Source organism: Protomyces lactucae-debilis (assembly GCF_002105105.1).
Source record: "Protomyces lactucae-debilis strain 12-1054 chromosome Unknown BCR37scaffold_12, whole genome shotgun sequence".
In the NCBI taxonomy this organism is placed as follows: domain Eukaryota; kingdom Fungi; phylum Ascomycota; class Taphrinomycetes; order Taphrinales; family Protomycetaceae; genus Protomyces; species Protomyces lactucae-debilis.
Window position 1 is genome coordinate 220,288 of NW_024468004.1, and position 23,112 is coordinate 243,399.

At 50.8% G+C, this 23,112-nt stretch overlaps 14 protein-coding genes across 14 annotated transcripts; 9 read left to right on the forward strand and 5 right to left on the reverse strand.

The window, feature by feature from the left end:
• Nucleotides 1–76: 76 nt before the first annotated feature.
• Nucleotides 77–631, forward strand: BCR37DRAFT_404746 (tRNA-specific adenosine deaminase subunit TAD2; the record flags this gene model as incomplete). Its single annotated transcript, XM_040872063.1, has 1 exon — nucleotides 77–631. One exon carries the CDS (start codon nucleotides 77–79, stop codon nucleotides 590–592), a length of 516 nt encoding a protein of 171 aa, XP_040724536.1. The 3' UTR covers nucleotides 593–631.
• A 115-nt stretch (nucleotides 632–746) lies between these two features.
• On the forward strand, nucleotides 747–1,753 carry BCR37DRAFT_393538 (uncharacterized protein; the record flags this gene model as incomplete). Its single annotated transcript, XM_040871321.1, has 2 exons — nucleotides 747–1,655; nucleotides 1,724–1,753. The coding sequence occupies 2 exons, from the start codon at nucleotides 747–749 to the stop codon at nucleotides 1,751–1,753; spliced, it is 939 nt and encodes a 312-aa protein (XP_040724537.1).
• A 53-nt stretch (nucleotides 1,754–1,806) lies between these two features.
• On the reverse strand, nucleotides 1,807–2,784 carry BCR37DRAFT_387932 (ketopantoate reductase PanE/ApbA-domain-containing protein; the record flags this gene model as incomplete). Its single annotated transcript, XM_040870579.1, has 1 exon — nucleotides 1,807–2,784. The coding sequence occupies one exon, from the start codon at nucleotides 2,782–2,784 to the stop codon at nucleotides 1,807–1,809; it is 978 nt and encodes a 325-aa protein (XP_040724538.1).
• An 895-nt stretch (nucleotides 2,785–3,679) lies between these two features.
• On the forward strand, nucleotides 3,680–5,008 carry BCR37DRAFT_348741 (glycoprotease family-domain-containing protein; the record flags this gene model as incomplete). The annotated part of the gene is made up of 2 exons (XM_040867868.1): nucleotides 3,680–4,353; nucleotides 4,405–5,008. 2 exons carry the CDS (start codon nucleotides 3,680–3,682, stop codon nucleotides 5,006–5,008), a joined length of 1,278 nt encoding a protein of 425 aa, XP_040724539.1.
• A 786-nt stretch (nucleotides 5,009–5,794) lies between these two features.
• BCR37DRAFT_380752 (uncharacterized protein) lies at nucleotides 5,795–6,924 on the forward strand. Its single transcript, XM_040869545.1, has one exon. The coding sequence runs from the start codon at nucleotides 5,994–5,996 to the stop codon at nucleotides 6,528–6,530; it is 537 nt and encodes a 178-aa protein (XP_040724540.1). The 5' UTR covers nucleotides 5,795–5,993; the 3' UTR covers nucleotides 6,531–6,924.
• Nucleotides 6,925–7,627: 703 nt separating this feature from the next.
• Nucleotides 7,628–11,146, reverse strand: BCR37DRAFT_402965 (armadillo-type protein; the record flags this gene model as incomplete). Its single annotated transcript, XM_040871957.1, has 1 exon — nucleotides 7,628–11,146. One exon carries the CDS (start codon nucleotides 11,144–11,146, stop codon nucleotides 7,628–7,630), a length of 3,519 nt encoding a protein of 1,172 aa, XP_040724541.1.
• A 1,189-nt stretch (nucleotides 11,147–12,335) lies between these two features.
• Nucleotides 12,336–13,682, forward strand: BCR37DRAFT_348673 (ubiquitin-protein ligase E3A; the record flags this gene model as incomplete). Its single annotated transcript, XM_040867865.1, has 1 exon — nucleotides 12,336–13,682. One exon carries the CDS (start codon nucleotides 12,336–12,338, stop codon nucleotides 13,680–13,682), a length of 1,347 nt encoding a protein of 448 aa, XP_040724542.1.
• Nucleotides 13,683–13,893: 211 nt separating this feature from the next.
• Nucleotides 13,894–15,352, forward strand: BCR37DRAFT_57127 (ubiquitin 3 binding protein But2 C-terminal domain-containing protein). Its single transcript, XM_040872368.1, has one exon. The coding sequence runs from the start codon at nucleotides 14,310–14,312 to the stop codon at nucleotides 15,276–15,278; it is 969 nt and encodes a 322-aa protein (XP_040724543.1). The 5' UTR covers nucleotides 13,894–14,309; the 3' UTR covers nucleotides 15,279–15,352.
• On the reverse strand, nucleotides 15,353–16,657 carry BCR37DRAFT_57317 (mitochondrial carrier protein). Its single transcript, XM_040872370.1, has one exon. The coding sequence runs from the start codon at nucleotides 16,411–16,413 to the stop codon at nucleotides 15,427–15,429; it is 987 nt and encodes a 328-aa protein (XP_040724544.1). The 5' UTR covers nucleotides 16,414–16,657; the 3' UTR covers nucleotides 15,353–15,426.
• BCR37DRAFT_393545 (uncharacterized protein) lies at nucleotides 16,612–17,833 on the forward strand (the record flags this gene model as incomplete). The annotated part of the gene is made up of 5 exons (XM_040871322.1): nucleotides 16,612–16,670; nucleotides 16,720–16,788; nucleotides 16,833–16,966; nucleotides 17,661–17,755; nucleotides 17,798–17,833. The coding sequence occupies 5 exons, from the start codon at nucleotides 16,612–16,614 to the stop codon at nucleotides 17,831–17,833; spliced, it is 393 nt and encodes a 130-aa protein (XP_040724545.1).
• Nucleotides 17,834–17,958: 125 nt separating this feature from the next.
• BCR37DRAFT_399255 (uncharacterized protein) lies at nucleotides 17,959–19,690 on the reverse strand (the record flags this gene model as incomplete). Its single annotated transcript, XM_040871773.1, has 2 exons — nucleotides 18,944–19,690; nucleotides 17,959–18,894 (listed from the first exon to the last, which is right to left on the reverse strand). The coding sequence occupies exons 1-2, from the start codon at nucleotides 19,511–19,513 to the stop codon at nucleotides 17,959–17,961; spliced, it is 1,506 nt and encodes a 501-aa protein (XP_040724546.1). The 5' UTR covers nucleotides 19,514–19,690.
• BCR37DRAFT_380765 (uncharacterized protein) lies at nucleotides 19,662–20,173 on the forward strand. Its single transcript, XM_040869546.1, has one exon. The coding sequence runs from the start codon at nucleotides 19,667–19,669 to the stop codon at nucleotides 20,024–20,026; it is 360 nt and encodes a 119-aa protein (XP_040724547.1). The 5' UTR covers nucleotides 19,662–19,666; the 3' UTR covers nucleotides 20,027–20,173.
• Nucleotides 20,140–22,325, reverse strand: BCR37DRAFT_380767 (WD40-repeat-containing domain protein). The gene has a single exon (XM_040869547.1). The coding sequence runs from the start codon at nucleotides 22,271–22,273 to the stop codon at nucleotides 20,207–20,209; it is 2,067 nt and encodes a 688-aa protein (XP_040724548.1). The 5' UTR covers nucleotides 22,274–22,325; the 3' UTR covers nucleotides 20,140–20,206.
• Nucleotides 22,326–22,446: 121 nt separating this feature from the next.
• Nucleotides 22,447–23,103, forward strand: BCR37DRAFT_387941 (uncharacterized protein; the record flags this gene model as incomplete). Its single annotated transcript, XM_040870580.1, has 1 exon — nucleotides 22,447–23,103. The coding sequence occupies one exon, from the start codon at nucleotides 22,447–22,449 to the stop codon at nucleotides 23,101–23,103; it is 657 nt and encodes a 218-aa protein (XP_040724549.1).
• Nucleotides 23,104–23,112: the final 9 nt, after the last annotated feature.

Below are 23,112 nucleotides of genomic sequence, written 5' to 3' on the forward strand. Positions count from 1 at the left end.
CTCACCTGGCCGGCTGGAGCCATCTAGAGCTAGACAGGGCTGTGCTGCTCGCGGAATAGACTGCGTAGAAGCGGTCATGGAGCAGCACGAAGCCATGATGCGCATCGCTCTCGCTCAGGGCGAACAAGCTCTCCTCGACAAGGAAGTCCCCGTCGGCTGTGTCTTTGTCCACAGCTCAGGTACCATTCTCGCCACTGGCGCAAATGAGACCAACATCTCCCTCAATGGCACTCGACATGCCGAGTTTGTTGGTATTGATGCAATCCTGGAGAAACATCCAGCGAGTATTCTTCAGGAGACAGACCTCTATGTCACTGTCGAACCATGCGTCATGTGTGCCGCCGCTCTGCGCCAAGTACGTATCAGGCACGTCTACTTTGGCTGTGGCAATGATCGCTTTGGTGGTTGTGGCAGCGTCTTCTCCCTGCACTCGGATCCTGCAAAGCGTAGTGTGGACACACCTGGTTATGCCATTACGAGTGGTTTGTTTAGAAAGGAAGCCATCATGTTGCTGAGGCGTTTCTACCTGTTGCAGAATGACACTGCTCCTGTACCAGCACTCAAAGAGTCGAGGGTCTTGAAAGAGCTGTGAGGACACGCCGTGTCTCCTGCTGCTCCTCGGCGACATGAACACACTCTGCCCACCGATCTGAACACGGCATCACCAGAAAAATAAATTCGCGAGCCAACGCGACGATGCGACGCTGTACACCCTTCTGCATCAGGCAAAGAGAAACTGTAGCTCCATGGGGTCTCAGCATAAACGACATGAAGGTCTCAAGACATTTCGGCGAACAGCTGCCAAACCCAAGATTGAAAAAAAGCAGGCACCTGTTGAACTGACACCGCTTCAACAAGCCCATCGCACGCTTTCACAAGAATTACTCAATGCTCTCGCTACACTGGTTGCTCCTCAGCTAGAAGACATGGAGACCTTTACTGCTCAACTTCAACAAATCAAGCAGCACTTCTTCAAGCGAAATTACGAGCTAGTCTTTCAAAATAGTGAACTCTGCGATGTTTACGCAGCGAGATATCTGCCCAGTCGAGCTCTTGCCTATGCAGACTTGTTCCACTCCACAAAACCTGTTTTAGACCTGTTGTATCCACCACCTCGTGCCATGCGGCCTAGTGAGCGTCGACTACAACCCGCTGTACAAAAACGTGAGCCAGTTCGCATCACAGCAGTCGGTGCAGGCGTTGGCTCAGAACTATGTGCACTCCAACTACTCCCTCGACTGAGACTGGCAGAATTGGATGTAGACGTGGATGAAGACTTGATTGAAGTTCTCGATCGAGATATTGAGATGGATGTCATTGACAATGCTGCATATGCACCGTTCTTGTCAACGTTGGAGACTTCCATGGCAGATGCGTTTCCACCACCTAAAGCAAAGCTAGGGCAATGCACGCTCCGCTATCACCAGGAAGATATTCTACAGTATGGAACGACGGATGCATTTGCAGCGATGCTGAGTGAGACGACCTTGCTTACCTTCATGTTTGTCTTTAACGAGCTGTTTGCTGCATCTCGTGTGGATGCCATGAAGTTGATTGAAGCGATTGCGAAGAACCTGCCGGCAGGCGCGCATGTACTGCTTATTGAATCGGCTGGAGACTTGTCAGAAGTCCAGGTGGCAGATGGTACAATGATGGTATACCGATTCTGGGACCACTTGCCTGGATTTGAACAAGTTGTGGCGGAAGACCGACGATGGTTCAGGCTGGACAAGGCCTTGAAGTACCCACTTGAGATGGAGAATGTTGGCTACTTTACCCGTCTCTATAAGAAGCTCTAGTGGTCATTTACTTTTTCTTCTCTGCCGTCTTCCAATTGAGACACTCGAGCGTCTCCTTCATCACCTGAAGTGTAGGCACAGCAACACCAGCCTGTTGTGCTTGTGCAATGGGGTTGCCAAGAATCACATCCACCTCCATCTCACGACCGCCCTCATAATCAAGCAGCATGCTCGGCTTGTATGGCCCAATCGTGTGCGTATTGTCGAGGTTGCCCTGGATGATACCAGCTGGCAATTCATAGCCATTCGCTTTTGCAGCAGCGCAAATCTCCTCCATGAGTGTCCTGACGAGTGTTGTTGCAGATGGGCATGCAAGTACTTGAAACGTGTCCATACCCATGACTGTACAAACGACATTGAATGAAGCGTTCCAGACAAGTTTCTGCCATCGAGCAAGAACCATATTCTCAAGGACAGTCACATCCGTCCCTCCTGCCTTGAGAACCGATACAAACTTGTCAAGTGCGGCTGTGTCCTTTTGCTTACGCGACTCAGCAACATGTGCATCTGCAAAGATGCCGATATCAAGTTTATCCAGCTTTGCATGCTCGATATTGCCCGGCGAAGTTTGCCAGACGCCAATGTAGGCCGTGCATGTCAACAGAGCGTTTTCTGGGAATGCTTCAGCAACAGGCTGCTCAATACCCAGGCCGTTCTGGATCATGACGATGGTTGTATTTGGGGACACGACAGGCCTGAGTAAGGCCGGAAGAGGTGCATTCGGCAGGGATTTTGTGGTGCATAGGATATAGTCATACTCAACACCAGCAGCATCTTCAGTCGTCTTGAAGACAGCATCCGGAGTGACGTGGTGATGGCCATATTTGGCAGACTTGATGGAGATACCATTATCATGCAGCGCTTGATAATTGGAGCGAGCAACGAACGTCAGCTTGGCATTTGGTTCACCGCGTTTACAGACAAGACTGTAGATGGAGCCAATGCCTCCAAGGCCAATCACTAGGATAGATAGCTGCCCACTCATAGGTAGAGAAGATGTAGACCTTGGTCGCGGCACCTCTGTCGAGTCTGCCCCTTGACGTTCCCGGAAGACGGCATTGCCGAACACTGGTGCAAACGACCATCAGCCGATGACAACTACGCATCTGTATCATACTGTATGCCGTTTGCCAATGCCACTACATCTTTGCTACATGCTTGTAGGCAGCGGCATGCCGATATCGCCAACAGCTTGGCCAAAGAAAGGCATCCGCAGACCAAGTCGTTGTAGACGGGAAGCCACCTGTGCTAATGCAGGGCGGGGATCAGCTCAAGGCGTTTTCTGGCGATTTGAGATACTCTTTACTAGTCTTCAGACCAACGCTGTAGACTGACAGCGGGTAGCACGGGCAGCAATTGGACGAGCGCTCTCCTGCTTGGATGGAGTGGCTGATATGCTCCACATGATTTCTATCTTTTCGTTTGTCAAGGTCGATGAGGCACTATTGTTATTGTTTGCCCTGGTGTGGATGCTTGGTATGCATCATTTGCCATAGTATCACAGTGAGCTTCAATGAAGAGGAACAGCCTTTCAGCTACGAAGAAACAATAGAATGACATCGCCAATACCACCGATAAACATGAAGCAACTCAAGCTGCATTGTCACGGTGCCTCTTGCGGGGTGAAGAGTTCGCATTGGATCTGAGTTCGATCTTGAACAACTGTGGGTTCTGAAGCGGTTGACAGCATCACTTTTAAGTGAGCTAATAGCAAGGGTAGACGAGCGGCGCTTGACTCGAAAGAAGCAGCTACGAGGGTGTTGTTTGGGGGATGCTTGCCAGGCAATGCCTCGCAAATTGTGAATCGAAGCACGATTTCCGGCTTGGATCACTTATGACATCGACCAGCTCTTCCGTATTGTTCGCACGGCAAGACTTGCATGCGAAGGCTTGCCCATTATGTGCTGAGAGCATCAGAGAGATGCTGCCTGCATACAAAAGTAGCTCAGAGCTTCAAGACAGTCCTTGCTATCGAAACATCCTGCGATGATACCTGCTTGAGCATTCTCGAGTGCGATGCTCGACCTGTGTCTCACCGTTCACGGCCCAAGATACTGCATACTACTATAGCTCGATCACTAGACCAACATGAAGCTTACGGAGGAATTCATCCAATCGTCGCTGTAAGATCGCACGATGCTCACATGCCATGTCTCGTCGATGAGGCAAAATCCTTCCTGCAAGCACACGACCGCAGTGTCGATCTAATATGCGTCACAAAAGGTCCAGGGATGCGCTCATCTCTTCAAGTAGGCATTGACGCTGCGACAGGCTTATCCCAGGAATTGGATGTTCCGTTGCTTGGTGTTCACCACATGCAAGCACACGCACTAACTCCGAGATTGCTACATGATGGACCAGCACCTGCATTTCCTTACATTTCTTTGCTAGTCAGTGGTGGTCATACACTTCTGATACGCTCCCTGAGCATTGCTAATCATGAAATCTTGGCAAGTACTTTAGACATTGCTGCCGGTGACATGCTGGACAAAGTTGCCAAAGCGCTCAAAATCCCATGGCAAGGATCTATGCCAGGAGCAGCACTTGAGCGATGGTGCCGCAATAATGTTGCTTCTGAGAGTAGAGGCAAGTACGTTCCAATTAGGCTTTCTGGACAAGAAATATCAGCATGGCAATTGTCACTTCCGCTGCATGCAAAAGTCAACAAGGGTGGTAAACGCTACGAAAATATGGCGTTCAGCTTTTCTGGACTCGGTTATAGCATCACCAAGTTGCTCTCAAAGGGGTCTTGGACGGAGGAGCAGAGGAAAGCCTTGGGTGGTGAGGCCATGCGCTTGACGTTTCATCATCTGGCAGCCAAAGTCGCAGCGTCTCTGACTCACCAGAAACAGGCATCATGGCCGACTGCGTTGGTCGTAAGCGGTGGCGTGGCCAGGAACCAATACCTGCGCGAGATATTGCACGAAACCCTTGCTCGATTGGCTGAGAGAGAAGGAGCAGAGCCTTTGCAGCTCATTGCTCCGCCGCTCGATCTGTGCAGCGACAATGCAACAATGATTGCCTGGGCTGGGTTTGAAATGTTACAAGCTGGTCAAGCGACATCCTCGCAGTCGATTGTACCTCGACCAAAGTGGCCACTGGACTTGCTCCTGAGCAGTGATGCCACATTCGAAGAGGAAATGGCTCGCCGAAGTCGTGAGAGCATCGTTGTGAGACGAGCTCGACAAAATCTGCTGGCAGTCAATTAGGAACTTAGGGTGCCGAACTTCGAACGAACAAACCACAGGTCCGGGTTGCGTTCACTTGTGAGCCTTCAACACGAACAAATGGCGGGTCTAGTTGTTCGAAGAAGGGTTCCGCACCTTGCGACCCTAGCAATCATTCTGAAAAATACCTGAAGCTTGGAACAGAATGTAGAGAAGGTATTCATGCATCTAGCAATGAAGAAAAGATACATCTATGATGGCCTCAGCGACTCAGCGCTGTGCTCCTCTTTGCCTCTCACGCTGCTTGAGCCATCGGCCCATACACACGAGTGCTAAAACCTTTTGCTTGCATCCGATTCCGCGTATGAGGCTGAAATAGTTGGCCTGCCGAGACAGTGCGATCTGAAGATGCGCTTGTCGCTTGGGTAGCCAGATAGCTTGAAGAAGCCGGAGCAGAGACATTGAGCTGCAAGTCTGGAGCCTGCCTGACGTGGCCAGTGCTGCTCGCCCCTCCTCGATATCTTCCGTAGAGCAAGCTGACAATGCATCAAACAATACGACCCTCGTCAAGGAGTTGCCAGCGATGCCATTGAAGCGGACTCGATGTTTCCAGCGATGCCATTGAGGCGGATTCGATGTTTCCTGCTATGCATAAGCAACACCTGAGCATTTGTGACAAAGATACCGATGACAGCTGCAGTGGGTGTGGCCAATCCAGTGCATCGCGCGAAAATGAACCGATGTGTTGCACCTTCCTAGCAAGTCTGTCACCATAATAGCCAGTCGTGGATCCGAAGCGGACTTGAAGTAAACTAGTGTACTTTGCATCGTTGGTAGCAATGCTCTAACCTTTACGATACAAAGTACACTAGATTACTTCAAGTCCGCTTCGGATCCACGACTGGCTGCTACTCGCAGGCCAATCAACAAAAACTATGAGTTGTGGTTCCAGGACGTCGCGCAGGCTGCAGCCGCTGGCAAGGTGTATCCGTACATCTTCACCAACCAGTGGGCAGGGCAGTTGCAGATGATGATACAAGTCACGACTCAAATGCAGAAATCAGAGGTGGCAGAGTTCAAACTGGAAGATGTCATGATGCATGATGACAGCGTCACATACAAAGACGCATCTGGCAAAGACCATGTCATCAACGAGAAGATGATGACTGTGCTCATGAAACACCCGCAGGGAAACATCCTTGCCCTCCAAATTTTGAAGACGGGCATGGACATTGGAGACCGCATCCTCATTGACAGCTATCCTCTTGCTCGGCTTGCTTTCCTCGCAATCGAGGCAAAGTACAAGCATGATGCCTCACGTGAGCTCATCAGGCTCCGACTCGAGTTGAGCAACCTCAAATGCTCCTCGGACAGTGCATCCACCGTTGACACTTTTCTTAACAAGCTTTCTGGCGTCTATGACCAGATGAAGCTCATCGAGTATGCCAACAACCCGACAATGAAGGGCACAGCTCTGCACTTCGCAGACACGATTGCCAAAATCCGATTCTATCTATCTTCTGCCTGCACCGCCTTCCGCGTACATCACCCTTATTCGATATAGTCACGTCAATGTCTTTTCCGAACAGCATGATAGCAATGACTCATGAAGACAGACTTGCGTAGACGGTAGGTAAAGTGTGCCCCAGTGAGTACACATCTCGATCAAGGCGTGCAAGTTGATACAAACTGCGAGGTTCATTCCGGCCAACTTGAAGGAGCATGGCAACGAAACAAGTCAACCAGGATCATCTCGTGGCTCGCCAATACCTTACGGCCAATATTTTGAGCCTGAGGCTTGCAAGTTGATACAAAGTCAGGAAGTATTACCTGCTCTGGCGAACGATTGACCAAAGGCATGTCAGCCATGCCGCATTGCCCTTGCTCCAGGTACAACCTCTTTTTTATGGTTGTGATGGCTCCAGAATCTGTAAGGACACGTTTAGAGATGTCATAGTCGAGAGGTAATACTTCCTGACTTCGTATTGCAAGCCTTGAACGAGATGTGTACTTGACTGGAGCACACTCTACATAGCCAGCGCTACGCCAGGACCATGCTCAACCCTGGCGATCTTGCGTTGGAAGAGCAGATCACTCAGACTTAAAGTATTGGCCGTAAGGTATTGGCGAGCCACGAGATGATTCTGGTTGACTTGTCTCGTTATCGTGCTCCTTCAAGTTGGCCGGAATGAACCCCGCAGCTTCAGCTCGCTTCATGCGTACTGAAGCTTGTGTATGGTGAAAGGCGTTGAACGCATGCCATCAAAAACTTGCCAGCTAAGCAAAATGACCATTGCCCAGCGTGGCATGGTCAATAAGGGTAAGGGGCAGTTGAGCTCGACAGTGAGGCACAACTCCTGCCAGACTTTCCTGAGACTTTCCTGCGACACATCATCAAACAGGCAGGTGAGACCTCATTTATTGAATGAGGTAGCAATTGTCCTTGTGGTCGGAGATTGCAGTCATAATGAGGCACCGCAATCGCAAACCCTTTGCACCTGCTGAGGAGTGAAAAGTCGATCGATCTAAAGGTTCCTATGCGTGTGCGACGCGAGCAGACTTGGCGTCGGAACATGTTCGTTCGAAGACGAAGAACGGCACAAATTGCTCTGGACCTTTTACAGTCAGGATACGCTTTGCCAGAAATGCTACAACAAAATGCTACTTCCTCGTTTTACGGCCACCAGCTTGGAGCGATTTGCCACCTGCGCCCTTTGTGAAGAGTTTCTTCGTAGACGAGACTGGGGCTCTGCCCTTGTCGCCTTTGCGTCCTGCACCTTCGCTCAAACGCAGTTTCTTTTCTGCGTCGCCAGCAAGATCGCCACCGTCATCGTCCTCATCATCGTCGCGCTGACGCTTGTTGCTAAATCGAACACGACCTTTGCTGTTCTTCTTCATCCCTTGACGTGATTCAACAAGAGCACCCATACCGCTGCTCCCTTCAACAGCGGCTTCAGCTTTGGGCTCACCTTTTTCGTTGAAAATGTACTTGCCATCCAAATCTTGCTTGAACTTGCTGCGTGCGCTGGGCAACGCCTTAGGCTTGGCGGTCGCTGAATCGGGTCGTGTGGAGGACACCTGTGACAGAGCGGATTTGTCCAACAAGTCCATAGGCTCATCCGTGTGCTGAATATATGCCTCGCCACGGCCATCTGGTCTGCGCTTGCCACGCTGCTTGACTGTGACTTCTTCCTCCTCAGCAACTTCTTCCTCAGATTCATCCGACTCTTGCATAGCATCGTCAAATGCGTTACCACCAGTCAGCTTGCGTGCTGCATCGGCATTTTCACCTTCTTCACGCTTTGCGCGCTTCTTGCGTTCTTGCTGCTTTCTGATATTGGCAAGCAGCTTTTTGTCTGCATCAGGGATATGCCTTTCCATCAAGTCAAAGCCGTAACGACGCACCATACGTTCCAGGAGATGCTTGACTTTCGACTTGAAATCTCGAGAGTGCTCATGCGACCAACCCACAAGATGCGCAACAAGTGACTGCAAACGTGACACAACCAAGTCGGTAGGCAAACTGATGACCACGACTTTGTAAAATCCTAGCGCCGCCCGTGCAATCTCGCGGTTTTTGCTTTCCAAGATGGGCTCCATGGCATCCAACATCTCAACAATGAATGTGGGCGACAAGTCATCTTGAAACTCAAAGAGCAGCCTCGCCAATGCCGTGACGGTGGCAGAGACCATGTGGGGTGTGGGCGAGGCGAGACCAGCTTGCACCATGACAAAGTATTCTTGAATAGATGCTTCAGCGTCTTCTGCATCTTTCATACCATCAACGAGTGAGTTCTTCACTTTGCCACCGGCCTTCATACGTTCGCCCATAAGTACAAGCAAGTCAAATGCCATGAGTCGTGCTCGTTCATTTTGCTCTTTCGTACAAAGCACAGCTTCTGAAAGAATGGCAGGAATGAAGTGGAGGTCTTCGCGAGGAATCAAATTGACCATATTGATGAGCGCATGCAAGCGATCGCGTCGTACAGATGTCGCAACGCCTTTATTGGCCAGCAAAATGGTCTGTACTTGATCAGCACGTTTCTTCAGCGCTAAACCAGCATCAGCGAGGGCATTGAAGATTTTGTAGGCCTTTTTTTGCATGACTGCGTCCTGTGCGTTGCTGACTTGAGCGACAAAAATTTCCCAAAGCAAATCTGCCGATTTGGGATCCAAGTGAGGGACAAAGGCAATGATGAGATCCATTGCAGTGTGCTTGACGGGTGGCATGCCCTCACTCACACCAGCATTGGCACCTGTTGCAGGCACGTCCATTGATTCGTCGAGTGTTTGTATGACTTTAGCAAACGCTGACGAAATGTCCTTGCTATCAGCAACAGTGAAGAAGGCCTTGATGGTCGAGAGAATATTGCCACGGTAGTTCGGCAAGGTTTGTGAATAGACATTGAAGAGGACAGAAAGAAAATTGCCAGCGAATTGTTTCATGTGCTTGAGATCACCCGATGCCTTTTCTCGTGTGTATTGAAATCTTGAGGTGAGCACATCATCAGACAGCTCAGAGTCCAGCAGCTGTTGCGGCTTCAAGCACAGATTTTGCAAAGCATTGCACACGGTAACTCGCAAATCTGGCTGCTTGTAGAGGACAGTAGCTAGAAGCTCAGCAATTTCAGGCGTCAAGGCTGTCGGCAAGTCGAGAGGCAAGTCGCAAAAGCCTGGTAAAGATGACCAGATTTGATCAATGACGGTCTGAAAGATTTTCGCGTCCACATCTTCGCCAAGTGTCTTTGGAAAGAATGTCTCGGACAATGGCACCAGCTCCTTGACAAAGAAGTCAAGCTCGGTGTTCTGAACATGATCACGTAGAATAGGCAACAACCAAGCGCGACCAGAACCAGAGGTCAAATCAAGCGGTAGCACCTTGAAAAAGGGTGCTGGACCAACAGCTCGAATCGCTGCACCGAAGACTGCATCAATCTGAGTTTTGTCGTGGACATACTTGCGGGATTCTGCCAACACAGTCAATGACTCCATCAAAATAGGATTCGCCTTGGACTTGAGCTTATCAAACAAAGACCGTACGATGTCAAACATTTCTGAACGAGCCGCGCGATACCGAGCACCACTGTTGAGACCACGTAGCGTCGTCGTAACAATCGCTTGAACAGCAGGCGTGGACTTGCGTTCTCTGAGGCACGTCACAATCAGAGATTGCAGGCAGTCAGAGCAAGTCTTGCGCACCGGTGCTAGTTCTGATTGTAGAAATGGAAAGATGGATTTGAAAATGGTGCCGACCTCGGCTGCAGCGCTGTCTGGCTCGGTTTTGCTGTAGAGTTCATAACCCCGAGCAATGACATTGAGCCACGGAGGCAGGACATTCGCATCCTTGTCATTTGGTTTCATGCCGACGATTGTTTGAAGAAGAGACTGTAGCCGTACAAGATCCACATCCTGCGAGCCTTGTTCAAAGACACGCTCAAAGACCTCGAATGCGGTGACGGTGACAAAGCCCTCACCAAGTTCAGAGACTCCCTTGAGTAGAATGTCACAAAGCTGGTCGACATACTTGACGGGCCAGCTGACAGCTGAGGCAACAGACTTGATGAGCTGTAGCGTGTGCAGCAGTGCTGATTGATCGTTCTGCGCGACTTGACTTGAGGCCGACTTGAGCAGCTCTTCAGCCACAATATCCGTTGCGATGGCATCTTTCGCCAAAGACACTGGCGCCGCTTTGAGGATTGAAGATACAGCTTCAATGGCTCTCTTGCGAATCTTGGGCCTTGAATCAAGGGCCAGCATGAGAAGAGACTTGAGTGCTTGTACTGTTGTCGCTGAGCGCCAAGATTCAATGCTTTGGGCTGATAGTAAGCCTTGTAGCACGCCAATTGCCGAACGAACCGTTGCAGCATCTTCCGCATTGAGCAGCGGTACGAGTAAGTTCAGTACTTGTGTGAACTGATTGCATAGAAGTGACGCTGATGTCTCTGGAACCACCGCATCCAGCAAATATATCGCCGCATAGGCAGTCTCGTTATTTGTGATGCTATTGCCCGACACACAGGTCTGTAGCAATGCTAAGAGGGATGCAAAGTACGACGTGGGGGCGAGGGGTGAGTCGCTCGCCTTGATTGTGTCCTCGATAGCGGCGAGCACAACACCAACTTGCGCCTGGTTGTGTGCCTTGCCACTGGACTGCAGACGGATCTGTGCGATGCGCTCCATAGGTGTCTGCCTCTGTTGCCAGTAGCCAGCTCTTGTGCCTGTTTTCGTGCGTAGTGAAATCTGAATCCAAAAAAAAGTTGCCGTTTGTGGGAGCTCCTCCCTTCTTCCCTTGGCGGCAGTGCTGAGCAAAGAAAGCCGCCCCGAGCAACCCCCTTTTCCCTACCAATCTCCAAGAGCAGGCAGAGAGCCCCCATACACTTAGGACTGCTCGTTCACCGGATTTGACACGTTGACCTTCCGCAAATTGTGGTACTGATCATCGAGAACTCGACTCGCGCGACTCGACGCGCCTGATTACACACACAAGATCAAAGTGGCATTCTTCAGGCGGCCTAAAAGCGCAGTCAAGGAGAAACATGCGACGCCAGTAGCGAAAGACACAGGCGAACGTCGACGATCGAGTTTCGCAGCGCCGCTCGATGCGAATGCGGCGATTGTCAAGCAACTCTCCGCGACCTGTATCTGTTGTGGGTCTGGACTCAAGTTTCGTTACGAAACGGGCTTAACTTGCTTCCGTTGTACCATCTGTTCGACTGTGAATGACTTCAAGACACCCGAGCAGGAAGGGTCAGCAAGACCTTTAACGTTGCGCGAGATTGAGTCGTTGCTTAAGGAGGCGAAAGCAAATCAAGCTGCTGCAGGAGCAGCGACACCGGACTTTGATGTGCTCATCAGGCGTATATCAGTGGTCTTTAGCTCAGCGCGATCTTTGAACTTGTCGTTCCCACGAGGGCCGACCATTTTGACGGAGAGTGGCGTTGATCTGGTGCAAGTACGGCGGATGTACAAGCTACTGATGGAGGAGCCCATGTTACTCTCTTATACCATCAAGACAACCGAGATGCTCCTCAATCGGCCAGGCAGACGCATCAAGCATCCACAAGATGCTAGATTCATCATGATCTTGCTAGAGAACCCGGCTCTCAGTGTACGGAAGTCCGAACAAGAAGGAATGTCGGGCAATCATCTGCTCAGCAAACTACTCGGCCTCATTTCAAATCTCTCCAACGAATGCCATCAGTCTCTTGTCAATTGGTTTGGCCGACTACCAGCAGATGTCTTTGCTCAGCGTGTCGATTTAATCAATCGATTCATGTCACATCGCCTCGGTAAACTACAACGGCGCTCCAAATCATCTGCCTCGCCACAATATGAGCGTGATTGGCAGGTCAAAGCAACGAGCCGTGTCATGGCCTTGTTCTTCAGTGCAAATGCTATTCGCGTACAACTGCCAGTCTCGCGCTTCTACAATCCCCTGACTGACTATATCGACTTTGACAATGATTACAGCGCGTGGAAGAATCGACAAGATCGATTTGCTTTCTGTCAGTACCCGTTTTGGATCACATTGAAGCAGAAGCAGCGAATTTTGGCCGTTGATGCATATCGCCAGCAGCGTCTTAAAGTCCGGGAGGCGTACTTTGCGAGCCTTGACTCTGGCAAGGACGCGTCCGCAATCTTTGAGCTCAATATTCGACGTGAGCATCTCATGGAAGATTCACTCAGAGAAATTCCTGCACACGAAGACGACCTCAAGAAGAAGTTGGTGGTCACCTTTCAGGGAGAAGAAGGCGTCGACGCTGGTGGTCTACGAAAGGAATTCTTCTTGCTCCTCTGTCGGCAACTTTTTGATACGTCCTTTGGCTTGTTCATTCGCGACGAGCAGTCCAACTTTTGCTGGTTCAATCCCGAGTCGGCCGGGCAGTCTTCTGAGTTTTTCTTACTGGGCGTCGTCTTGGGCTTGGCTATCTACAACTCGACTATTCTTGATGTTCAACTGCCTCCGGTACTTTTCAAGAAATTGGTTGGGCAGAACTGCACACTGGCTGATCTCAAAGTTCTCCACCCACAACTTTGGCATGGCCTTCAGCAGCTGCTCGACTACAAGGGAGATGACCTAGAGGAAACATTTTGCCGTACGTTTGTGATAGAGCGACAAGTTGGCACGAGTAAGATTCTCAAGACGATTCCACTGTGCCCGAATGGCGAAGACGTGCTTGTTAAGCAGAGCAATAAGCGGGAGTTTGTTTCCCGCTATTGTCGATATATCTTGGAGGAGTGCTGCCAGCGGCAAATGTTTCATCTGTCACGCGGATTCCATCAAGTGGCTGGTGGTAATGCACTATCTCTGCTGCGGGCGGAAGAGATTGAGTTGTTGGTGCGTGGATCGCCTGATGCGTTGAATCTGGATGACCTCAAGGCAGTATGCAATTATGAAGGGTTTCCACTTGCAAGCAAAGATCCACTATCAGAGCCTATCATCATTTGGTTCTGGCAGTGCTTCGAATCTCTTGATCCAATGCAGCAACGAGCGCTACTCTCGTTCATTACTGGGTCTGATCGAATTCCGGCAACAGGCACGGTGGATCTCAAGTTTCGCATCTCGGTGGACCGTTATCGATCTTCTCAGATGCTGCCGGTTGCACATACTTGCTTCAGCCAGATTATTCTGCCGCAGTATGAGTCACTCGCAGAGACACAGGACAAGATACGCCTCGCGATACGCGAGGGGAATGTTGGGTTTACAATTGCGTGAGGTCTGGGGTGGATAGTGTCTTGCAGCGTAGGTATTCGGGCGTATGGACGATGATTTGATGATGCATTAGCAATAACAGTTCATGACTTACCTGCCTGCCTGCCTGCCTGCCTGCCGGTGGTTGACGTGTAGCCTGAGCTCTCCGTTCTGAAGTCAAGTTCCCAGCCAGGGGTCAAATTTGAATTTCGCGCATTCGGCTAAAATTTTAAACTGTGCGAGCGAGGAGTTGGCGCTGCAGCAAGGAGCCATCATGCACTCCTCGACACCCACACCCACACAGACTGTCACAGACAAAGCTCAGGTGCAGCAGTTTAGCTGGAACCCGGCGTCTAGCCTGCCATGACGAACACTGCCAGTACGCGCGGGCTTGCTTTGATCGGCTGAAATACGTGATCGCCCTCCTCGCTGCTCAATCACTCCATGCTGCTCTCCTCTCATGCCCTGCCTGCGACTGGGGCCCCTCGCTCGTAACATGCTCACTGCCTTCCCTTTGTATAAGACAAGACGTTGCCGTCTGCTGTCTTTTGTTCTAGCATCCACTCTTTCCCCGGCACACTCTCTTTACTTGCTCTACCCACCAGAGCCCAAGCCACTCTCCTCCGGCTACTCTTTGCAACCACTCACATCATGAGACAGAGTACCTCTCTGCTTCTTGCAGGCCTCGCTGGTTTGGTCAATGCTCAAAGCACACCTATCGTCTATGTGACGACCTACGTCACGCGTTGCGACTGCCCTGCCACCACCCTCGGTGTTACACAAAGTGCACGCTCATCAGCAGCAGCACAAGTAGCACCAACGGGTCTTGTTGTTGTTGCCGGTCAACCTGCACGGTCTTCTGCGCCAGCCGTCGTTGTTGCTGCTGGTGCTTCACCGGTCGTTGCACCTGTCGTCGTGGCTTCCATCAAAGCTGTCCCGGCCGTGGTCGCCGCTGCACCTGCTCCTGTGGCACCTGCGCCGGTCGCCAACAATGTCGCTACCCCTGCTGCACCCAAAGTCAACACACCGGTCGTTGCTGCTGCCGCTCCACCGACTGCAGCTTCACCTGTTATCGTTGCTCCAGCTGTGATTGCACCAACAGGTCCTGCAGCATGTCCTGCAACTGCCCATCAAAATTTCCTCGGTAGCAAGTCTTACCCACGCATCATCACACCTGTCTCAACGACGAACCCGGCACGTGTCTATGGACCTCAATACTTTGCCAGTATCGGCAATGGCAACACGACCATTTTCACATTTGACTATCAAAAAGCAGGTACGTGTACGATTGAGTTCAAGTTCCCAACAAAGGAATACATCAAGAGTTTGCAAGGTACGACTGATTGGACGGTGAGTGGACCTGGTGGACCTAATGTCCCCGTGACATTGTATACACTCGCCACGGTCGCTGATGCGAATGCCAGTTTTCAATCGAAGCCTGCGCGCATCTCTGCCGTCACGGGTACCTTGATTCCTGGCACCAACACGACTTTGACGACATTCGCTTGTCCTGTTGGCAAGAGTGTCTCGTATGAACTTGTTGCTGAAAGTGGACAAGCATTGACATTCTTTGAGGACTACAACCCACCTCCTCTTGGTCTGTTGCTCTTGCAATGCTAAAGCAAGTCTGAGGTCATGACCATTTCCAAACATGTTACTCTTTTTTCATCTGCATAGAAGATCTATCAGTACATATCATATATATAGGCAAGCGTATTGAACAATGAGTGGGGGGTTAGACGTAAATCAATGAATGCTAATGATGGGCTTAAAAGCCTCGCTCTGTCATGAATCGCATAGTCGTATCAAACACAAAGACGGCACTCGCATTCGTAGGGAAAGATCGTAATGCAGCTGGTAGGAAGCCACGATAGAGACCACGTAATCCAGCTTCTTGCCAGACTTGTCGCGCACAGTCGCGCCAGCCTGCATAGCGTGGTTGGGTGAGGTGATCTGTCATGATGCGTTGTTTAATGACATCGGCAGGAAAGGCAAAGACCCAATAGATACTAGCTGCCATACCCCCTGCCCAGAAGGATTTCGCACCATTCGACCAATTCGCCGTATACTTGGCTCTGTCGAGTTGTTGTTGCGCAACGGCATAAGAGCCCCAAAAGACGGAGAACCAAGAACGCTGCGCCATGGTTGCCACGAGGCCGTTATAGAGTTTGCGTGTCCGTAGCAAATGCATGGAACACTCTATCGGCCCACGAAACGCACGCGATGCAACATCATATTGGACTTGAAGTCTTGCTTTCACATGTTCAATGGGAGTTGCAACAAAAGAAACAGTCAAGCCTGCGCCAAGTCCCGCGAGACAGTGTTGCGGTATGCTGAGATGACCTGCATCTTTGCCCTCTGCCATATTCTCACCTGTTCCTTGTAGCGAGAGCAAGAGTCTTCTGTATTGTGTCAGGGATCCTAGCATGACGGCATCCATGACGGCCCAGCCAAATAATGGAGGCGTGCCACCTTTATAAAGTCCGCGAAAGCCTTCCTTCTTGACGGTCGCTGACAGACATTGCAGAACGGAGTTGTTGAACCGCTCGCCGGATACTTGGAGACGCACTTTGACAGTATCAAATGGATGACCAATAACGAGCTTGGTGACGCCAGAGAAGATGCCAGCGACAAAGCCCGTAATGGGAAGCTGGCTGATGGGTGGTTTTGAGCGGGTTGTGGAAACTTGCTCATCTGCTGCCTTCTGGACGGAGTTTGGGACAGGGACTGGTGCCTCGAATCCTGCATCGCTCATTGTCACTGTCGGCGTTTATCAGAGCCCTTCTCTCATGGCAGCTACTCAGCTTCAGCTTTAGTCTTGTGTTGAGTGTGATGATCTCATCTGTCGCGCTTTTTGAGTTTGGGCGCCGTGGGACGAGGAAGCGACAACCAGCTGCCAGCAACGATGCTCAGACACCAGGCACGCTTATTGTCAACCAGAGGACCAGCTGCCATGTCGGGCCTCAAGGACTTTCTCTGCATCATGCCAGATCACGAAGGCGCGCAGGAAAAGTGAGGCAGTTGCATGCAGGGGACTACAATGTGGCTAATGACTACTCAGACGATTAGCAGTGAGGACTGAGCATCTCGATAATGCAAGGGCGCAAAACAAAGCCAAGCATTTCCTGTGGTCAGCTTTCTTTGTATCGTGTATCAATGGCTGACTCAGAAAAGGGGAGGCGCTATGGTCGCAGAACACCCGGCTCCTGATACCGTCCCGACATTCAAGGGCTCTGTGCTTGTCATGCAATGCAAGACTGCAGATGAAGCATGGGAGCATCTTCGGAAGGACATCTACACGACGAGCGGTGTGTGGAATTTGGAGAAGACGACTGTGACGCCAATGCTTTCAGCCTTCTGGCCAGTCCAGTGAATTGCTGGCGCTTATTCGAACACGCCAGAAAGTGAAGTTGTACTTGAGCTGCTGTGTTGATGTGCTGTTGGACTCTTGGCCCGTCGATGTTATTGCCTGTATCAGGCCTAGGATAGATCAGGATCGTGCAGTCTTCAATTACCAGGGGCCCCTTTGATCTCCAGCTCTGCCAATGCTCTTGCCTTCCTCTGCCATGCCTGTGATATGTCTTTCCACCCTCACTGATCCAGCTATCGAACCAAGACTGATCCATTATATTATCCTTTGGCTGCGTCTGCCCATCTGAGTGCCATCACGTGCTTCGGCTTCTTTCGCAGCCCAACTCGAACCAGCTCTCAGACTACTTCTACTACTCTCCTACATCCTATACCATCATGAACGCACAGATCCTCCGTTCGCTCAGAGTGTCTGCTCCCTCCCGAGCGATGCACCTCTCCCGTGTTCTCCGCGAAGACGCAGCCCGCAAGCACCACGCACAAACCACATCTAAGCGATTCGCCAGGCTCAGGAATGGTATGTACATCCGGGCCAAGTCTCTTCCTTCGCTCCCATTCATGAAGCTAGTGCCGAGACCCGCTGGCCATGTTTGCCCCATTTGTTTATTTTCATTTTGCTGACAATGTATGCAGTTCCCGCAGAGTTGGTGCCACTCGCCGCTGTTCTTGCTCTTGGTGTTGGCGCCGCCGTCTTCTCTATGGGCCGAGCCCTCTTCACAGATCCTACTGTATGCCATTCACATGTTTGTAAGGTTGAGGCTAACCTATAGTTGCGATTGATGCCATCGAAGAAGGCTCAGCACTAGACAATGTAGCTGCACGCAAAATGCATCCATTCATCCATCTTTTCGTTCAATGTGTCCCTATTGGCATGCTGCAACGTGCCATTCTATTGATATCTATACGGCTCGCCAATATGTTTCTATTTCTGCTACAGCACCAAGTGATACGCGCGTCTTGCCACACCAAGCACGCCAAAGAGACCGCGCGCTGCCAAATCGCTCCAGCTCACATCCCGTTGCTCACCGCGCATAAATGTCGCATCCACAAACTCAAAGGGAATCTCTGCCCCGAGATGCTCCACAGCACAGGCCAAACCGCTCGAAAAGCCATCTTCGTGAAATCCATACTTTGTCCAGGCACCTGCGAAACTCGTACATAACGCATCACTGTTTTGTATGCGTGGGAGTTCATCTTGTGCTTTGACTGCTTGTGGCGTGAATGCTGGGTGTGCATACGCATACTCACCCTGTATCAACTCTTCCTTGGGTCTGAAGAGCGGATTGAGCGTCACGAGAACTTGTCCAAACGTATCTTCATCAATATGCTGTAAATTGTTCATCCAGTACGTCAAGCACACGCTGTCTGTATTCATTTTGCTCGCGTCACCGGTGTCTGACTTTTCAGACTTGGTGATGTAGTTCCAAGATGTCCATGCAGCGCGTCGTATGGGCATGAGTCGTAGATCGGAATGCAAAATGGCAGTATTGTCGTTGAATGTGAAATTGCTCAATATACGCTTCTCCTCGGCTGTTGCTTGATCACCTAGAATCTGCAAGATTGTATCCGCATGACAGGCGAAAATGATGTGATCAAAGACTTCTTCCTTGTCGTGGAATTTGACGTAAACTTTACTGTTTGCTCGATAGACCTCACGGACGGGTGTATTGATTCTGACGGAGCCAAGGGGCATTTTATCTGTGATGCTTTTGACGTACTCAATCGCACCACCTTTGAGAGTCAGCCATGACGGCCTATCAACAAGCTGCAAGAGATGGTGGTTGTACATGAAGCGAATCAGTGTCAATGCTGGGAAATCGAGGGAGACCTTGTCTGGCGATGTCGACCAGATTGCTGCAGTCATGGGCTACATGTGTTAGTCGTACTCCTTGACACAAAGTAGGCTTCAGGCTTACAATCAAGTAATTGTGCTTGAAGCTCTCCGAGTAGCCGTATTTGGCCAACCACTCGCCAATCGTCAACTCTTGATCGTCTGATCCCTTCCTCGCATCAAGAATATCCGTCGAGTACTGATTGAAGCGTAGAATGTCATACACCATACGATACAAGTCTGCATTGAGGATGTTTGAAGATTGAGCAAGTAAAGCACCCAACCCACCTGCTCCCGACCACTCAAACGCACCAGCATCGCGCGATACGCTAAAGGACATTTCAGTCTCATTGATCTGAATCCCTTGATGCTTCAAAAAGGCAAGGAAGTTTGGGTACGTTGCAGTATTGGCGACAATGAACCCAGAATCCACAGGCGTCTCTTGCTCGCCCTGTTTAAAAGTCACAGTATGTGTATGGCCACCGACATAATCGCCAGACTCAAAAACTATTGCCTCGTGTGGTGAATACTCATTGAGTGCCCATGTAGCAGCGAGACCCGCGACACCAGAGCCGACGATGGCAACGCGCTTCTTGGGAGTCGCGCCGTTAGTCTTGCCATTCGTCGTTGCGATCGGATTCCTGGTTGTGGACATCTCTGTTTCAAAGATATCTACACGCCTGCCTTGCCCGTGTCGAGGCCGTAGATTCCTGAGCAGTCAGAGAAGTCCGAGGCGATGTTGAGCGCTGGGCCTCGCTGGCTGTCGCAACGGTTGACGATGACGAGATGGGCAAATGTCCATGGATTGATGGAACCATTCCCACGTCCTACACATCGCTGCTACAAGCACAATCTCAATATGGACGCTATCGCTGCAGCAGTCGGACTAGGACCTCATATTTTACACTGTGTCTTCTTCAAGTTCATGATTGACGCTGAACCACATCTCGTTAGCAAGACATGCGCTGACTTCGTCGGCTTAGCTGATGCATGTAAGAATAAAAAGGGCAAGACGTACATCAAGAGCATTGAAGCTGGTGCAGATGTATCCATTGAAGGGAAAGCGAAAGGATTTACGCATGGCTTTGTAGTGCGATTTGCTAGCCTTGATGACCGAGACTATTACATCAAAGAAGACCCGAATCATCTCGGTATGCGATGCGCTTGAAAGTGAACTCAGCTGACATGCAAGGATTCGCAGCGGCGGCAAAGGCTTCCAAGCTCGAAGATGTCATGGTCTTTGACATGGTTGTTGGCAAGTTCAAGCCAAACAAGGCGACAGTGCTTTGAGAAAGAGCTACTTCTCGGAAATAAGGCAATTTGGTAGCACATAGTCTACAACATCTGATCAAGCTTCTGCTTCATCGTCACTTTGCTCCATGTCTTCGCTTTCCACATCATCCATAGCAGCGTGTGCCTCCATATCCGCATCCAATTGTGCAAACGCATCACCACCCTCTGAATCATCTGAAAAGTCACCTGCCTCGTCATCCTCATCCGAGTCCTCCTCAGCAGATCCTTCATCACTGGTATCCAGACCACCGAGTTCGCTCGCATCTTCAAGCTCGACTTCCTCTTCATCGGAAAAGTCACTATCACCTTCATTATACTCAACGTCCGAGGCCTCTTCTTGCATAGTCTGTCTGACGTCACCTTCCCTCCTCAGCTCGATTTGTGCATGCACCATATCGAGCCTTCCTTGAAGCGCCAAGAGTCTTGGTAGTGTCGCTGCACGATTACTGAGTGTTGCATGGAGTGACGAAAGGGTCTTGACCAAATTTGGTAAAGAAGAGAGGTAGCCGCCATGCACAACGACCGTCCAGCGAACCCATACACCAAGCTCACCAGCACGTCCTGGACGTCTCGCTAAACGGCTTGCAAGCTGTTCGAGCAATGCCACAGATAACACGGGATCCAACCGACGCACGGTCGCTAGAATGATTTTGGAGTCTGATTGATGCAAACAGGATTCCAGCAATGCCGTATCGCTTGACTTGAGTGCTTGCGTCAAGACAGTCGTCAAGGATCCTGCCGATGGAACTTGTAAGACTTGCTTGCTCGTTGATTTCTGTTTCGCTGGTGTATTGCCACTGACTTCAAGCGCATGTAGTCGTTCTTGCAATGTCGGTTCTGCATCTTCTTCAGAGTCTTCATCTGCAACGTCCGCCTCAGCCTCCTCATCAGCTGCATCCGCCATCTCAAAGTCACCTTCATCATGACCTGCAGCAATACGAGCCTGACCATCTTGGTAAGGTCGCGCAGATTGTTCAAGTTGGCCATCCGCGGTCTGGGCACCCAAGACAGGCTGTGGTGCGCGTACAAGATTCACAGACGCGGCCAATTGGCCCTCCGCATCACGCACACGAACCGTCTCAAACACAACGCGAGCTCCTTCAAGCCAGACGAGCACCAACGTCCCGTCTGGACGTAGACTCAAGTCAAGCACAGAGACAGTGCTGTTGGAGTCTGGTCTTGAGACTGTGATTTTGGCAGATGCATTCGCAACCATGGATTTCCGCCGCTTACTACTGTTGCTGGCGCCATTCGTAGTGGCCTTTTGAAGGTCGAATACCTCAACGGCTCCTTCAGATGTAGCAGCACAGAGGGTTGCTCCATTGACTGTGATGTGCTTGACGTCTGCTTCTGCCACGAACGACTTGTCTTGCGTATTGTTTCCCAGTGTAAAGAGATTCATGTAGCGGTCATCTTCAGCTGCGCTGATAAATTGTGTCGACGTCGCAAAAAGAAGTGCATGAACGGGTGATGTGTGATTCGTGTAGCTTTGGGCCATGTCGCCATCTGGTAGGGTCATCTGTTGAATAGTATAGCTTGCAGCGAGAAGGCACGGCCCGTCGCTGCCACTCGCTTGTCGGACTGCCACTGACCGTAGCGCATTACTCGTATCAATCGTCAAGGTTGTCAATTGCTTACCAGTCGCTGTATGCCATTCAATCGCCTTGCCATCTTCGCCCACAGTCCATACTTTATCGCCTGCAAAGGCAATCCCGGTCACAGCACCCGTATGTCCGCCCTTCAATACTTGCAAGGGCCCTTCACGCGACGGACTCAAGAGTTGGATAGAACCATCACTAAGTCCAGCAGCAAGCATGGCATCAGTAGTGCCTGCCCCTGCGTCTATTTTTTGCTTCTTCTTGGACTTCTCTTGCGCATGTTGCGGCTTCTCTACATTGCCCCAAGCGAGACAGCGGCATGCAACGCCTTTATCGAGGACATATTCATTTCTCGCCTGCGTCGTGGATGGATCTAGTACGCGAATATGCCAGGCGTCGAGGGAGAGTCGAGCATGGGCAAAGAAGGGGAGCGTTGGGTGGAACGCAGAGAGTGAACCTTCTGATGCCGCTGTTGTCCGTGTATCTTTTGCAAAGGACTGCTTCGGTGGCTTTGATCGGGCCATGGTGTCTAGGCACAATATAGAAGGAGTACACTAGCTCTAGCGCTTGTCCGTCTTCTTTCCTGTCGCCAAAAAAAAGAAGCAGCGTCCATTCTTCACACGCATCAAGCATACACCCAACAGCTGCCTACCTACCTCAGGCAGGCTCTAGCAGGTGGCCTTTCCTGTCGACAGGCATGGAGCCCATTGAAATTGATAGTTCGCCAGAGGAGGAAAGGCTAGTACCTCCAGACTCGGCCAATAGGAATGGCTTTGAGCTGATGGCAGCAGATGAGACAGAGGGCGACGAACCAGTTGCTGAAGCTGGGTCGCGCGAGTCTGCAGAAGCCCCAGATGCTGAGGATATGCAAGTCGATGGTGACGATAAAATCTCTGAGAAAATTCATTCAGAAGCGGCATCAGCTTCAGAGGATGATGATGAATTTATGGACGAAGATGCAGAGACTGCCGTCAAGGTCTCGACAGCAGATCGCCTAGCAGAGCTATCTGCCATTGATGCACTCCTGGCGACAGTCCCTCAATCTGCGGCTGAAGCTCTCGCTGCCCTCAATCCGTCCGTTTCGCCACCAGCCGGCAGCACACGCGCTGCACTCTACGCTGAGGCTGCCCAGCGTCTTTTGGATGCGCTTGAATCCTCCACTGCCAGACTCAAGCGTAGTGTTCGTGCACTAGAAGAACAGGAAGTCGTTGCGACGCGCATGGGCGTTACATTTGCACCTTTGTCGGTCTCTCAGGCTAAAACAAGTTCAGCTCAGGAACCCCTCAAAGGCCTTGCTGAGGTCCTTGAGTCAAGTGCATCGGCCAAGTCGCTCATGGCAGCAAGCCCTGTTTGAATACATGAA

Bases quoted from the DNA above. Each gene is read 5' to 3' on its own strand.
- BCR37DRAFT_380752 (XM_040869545.1), top strand. From the start codon at position 5,994: ATGATGATACAAGTCACGACTCAAATGCAGAAATCAGAGGTGGCAGAG.
- BCR37DRAFT_57127 (XM_040872368.1), top strand. From the start codon at position 14,310: ATGAGACAGAGTACCTCTCTGCTTCTTGCAGGCCTCGCTGGTTTGGTC.
- BCR37DRAFT_57317 (XM_040872370.1), bottom strand. From the start codon at position 16,413: ATGAGCGATGCAGGATTCGAGGCACCAGTCCCTGTCCCAAACTCCGTC.
- BCR37DRAFT_380765 (XM_040869546.1), top strand. From the start codon at position 19,667: ATGGAACCATTCCCACGTCCTACACATCGCTGCTACAAGCACAATCTC.
- BCR37DRAFT_380767 (XM_040869547.1), bottom strand. From the start codon at position 22,273: ATGGCCCGATCAAAGCCACCGAAGCAGTCCTTTGCAAAAGATACACGG.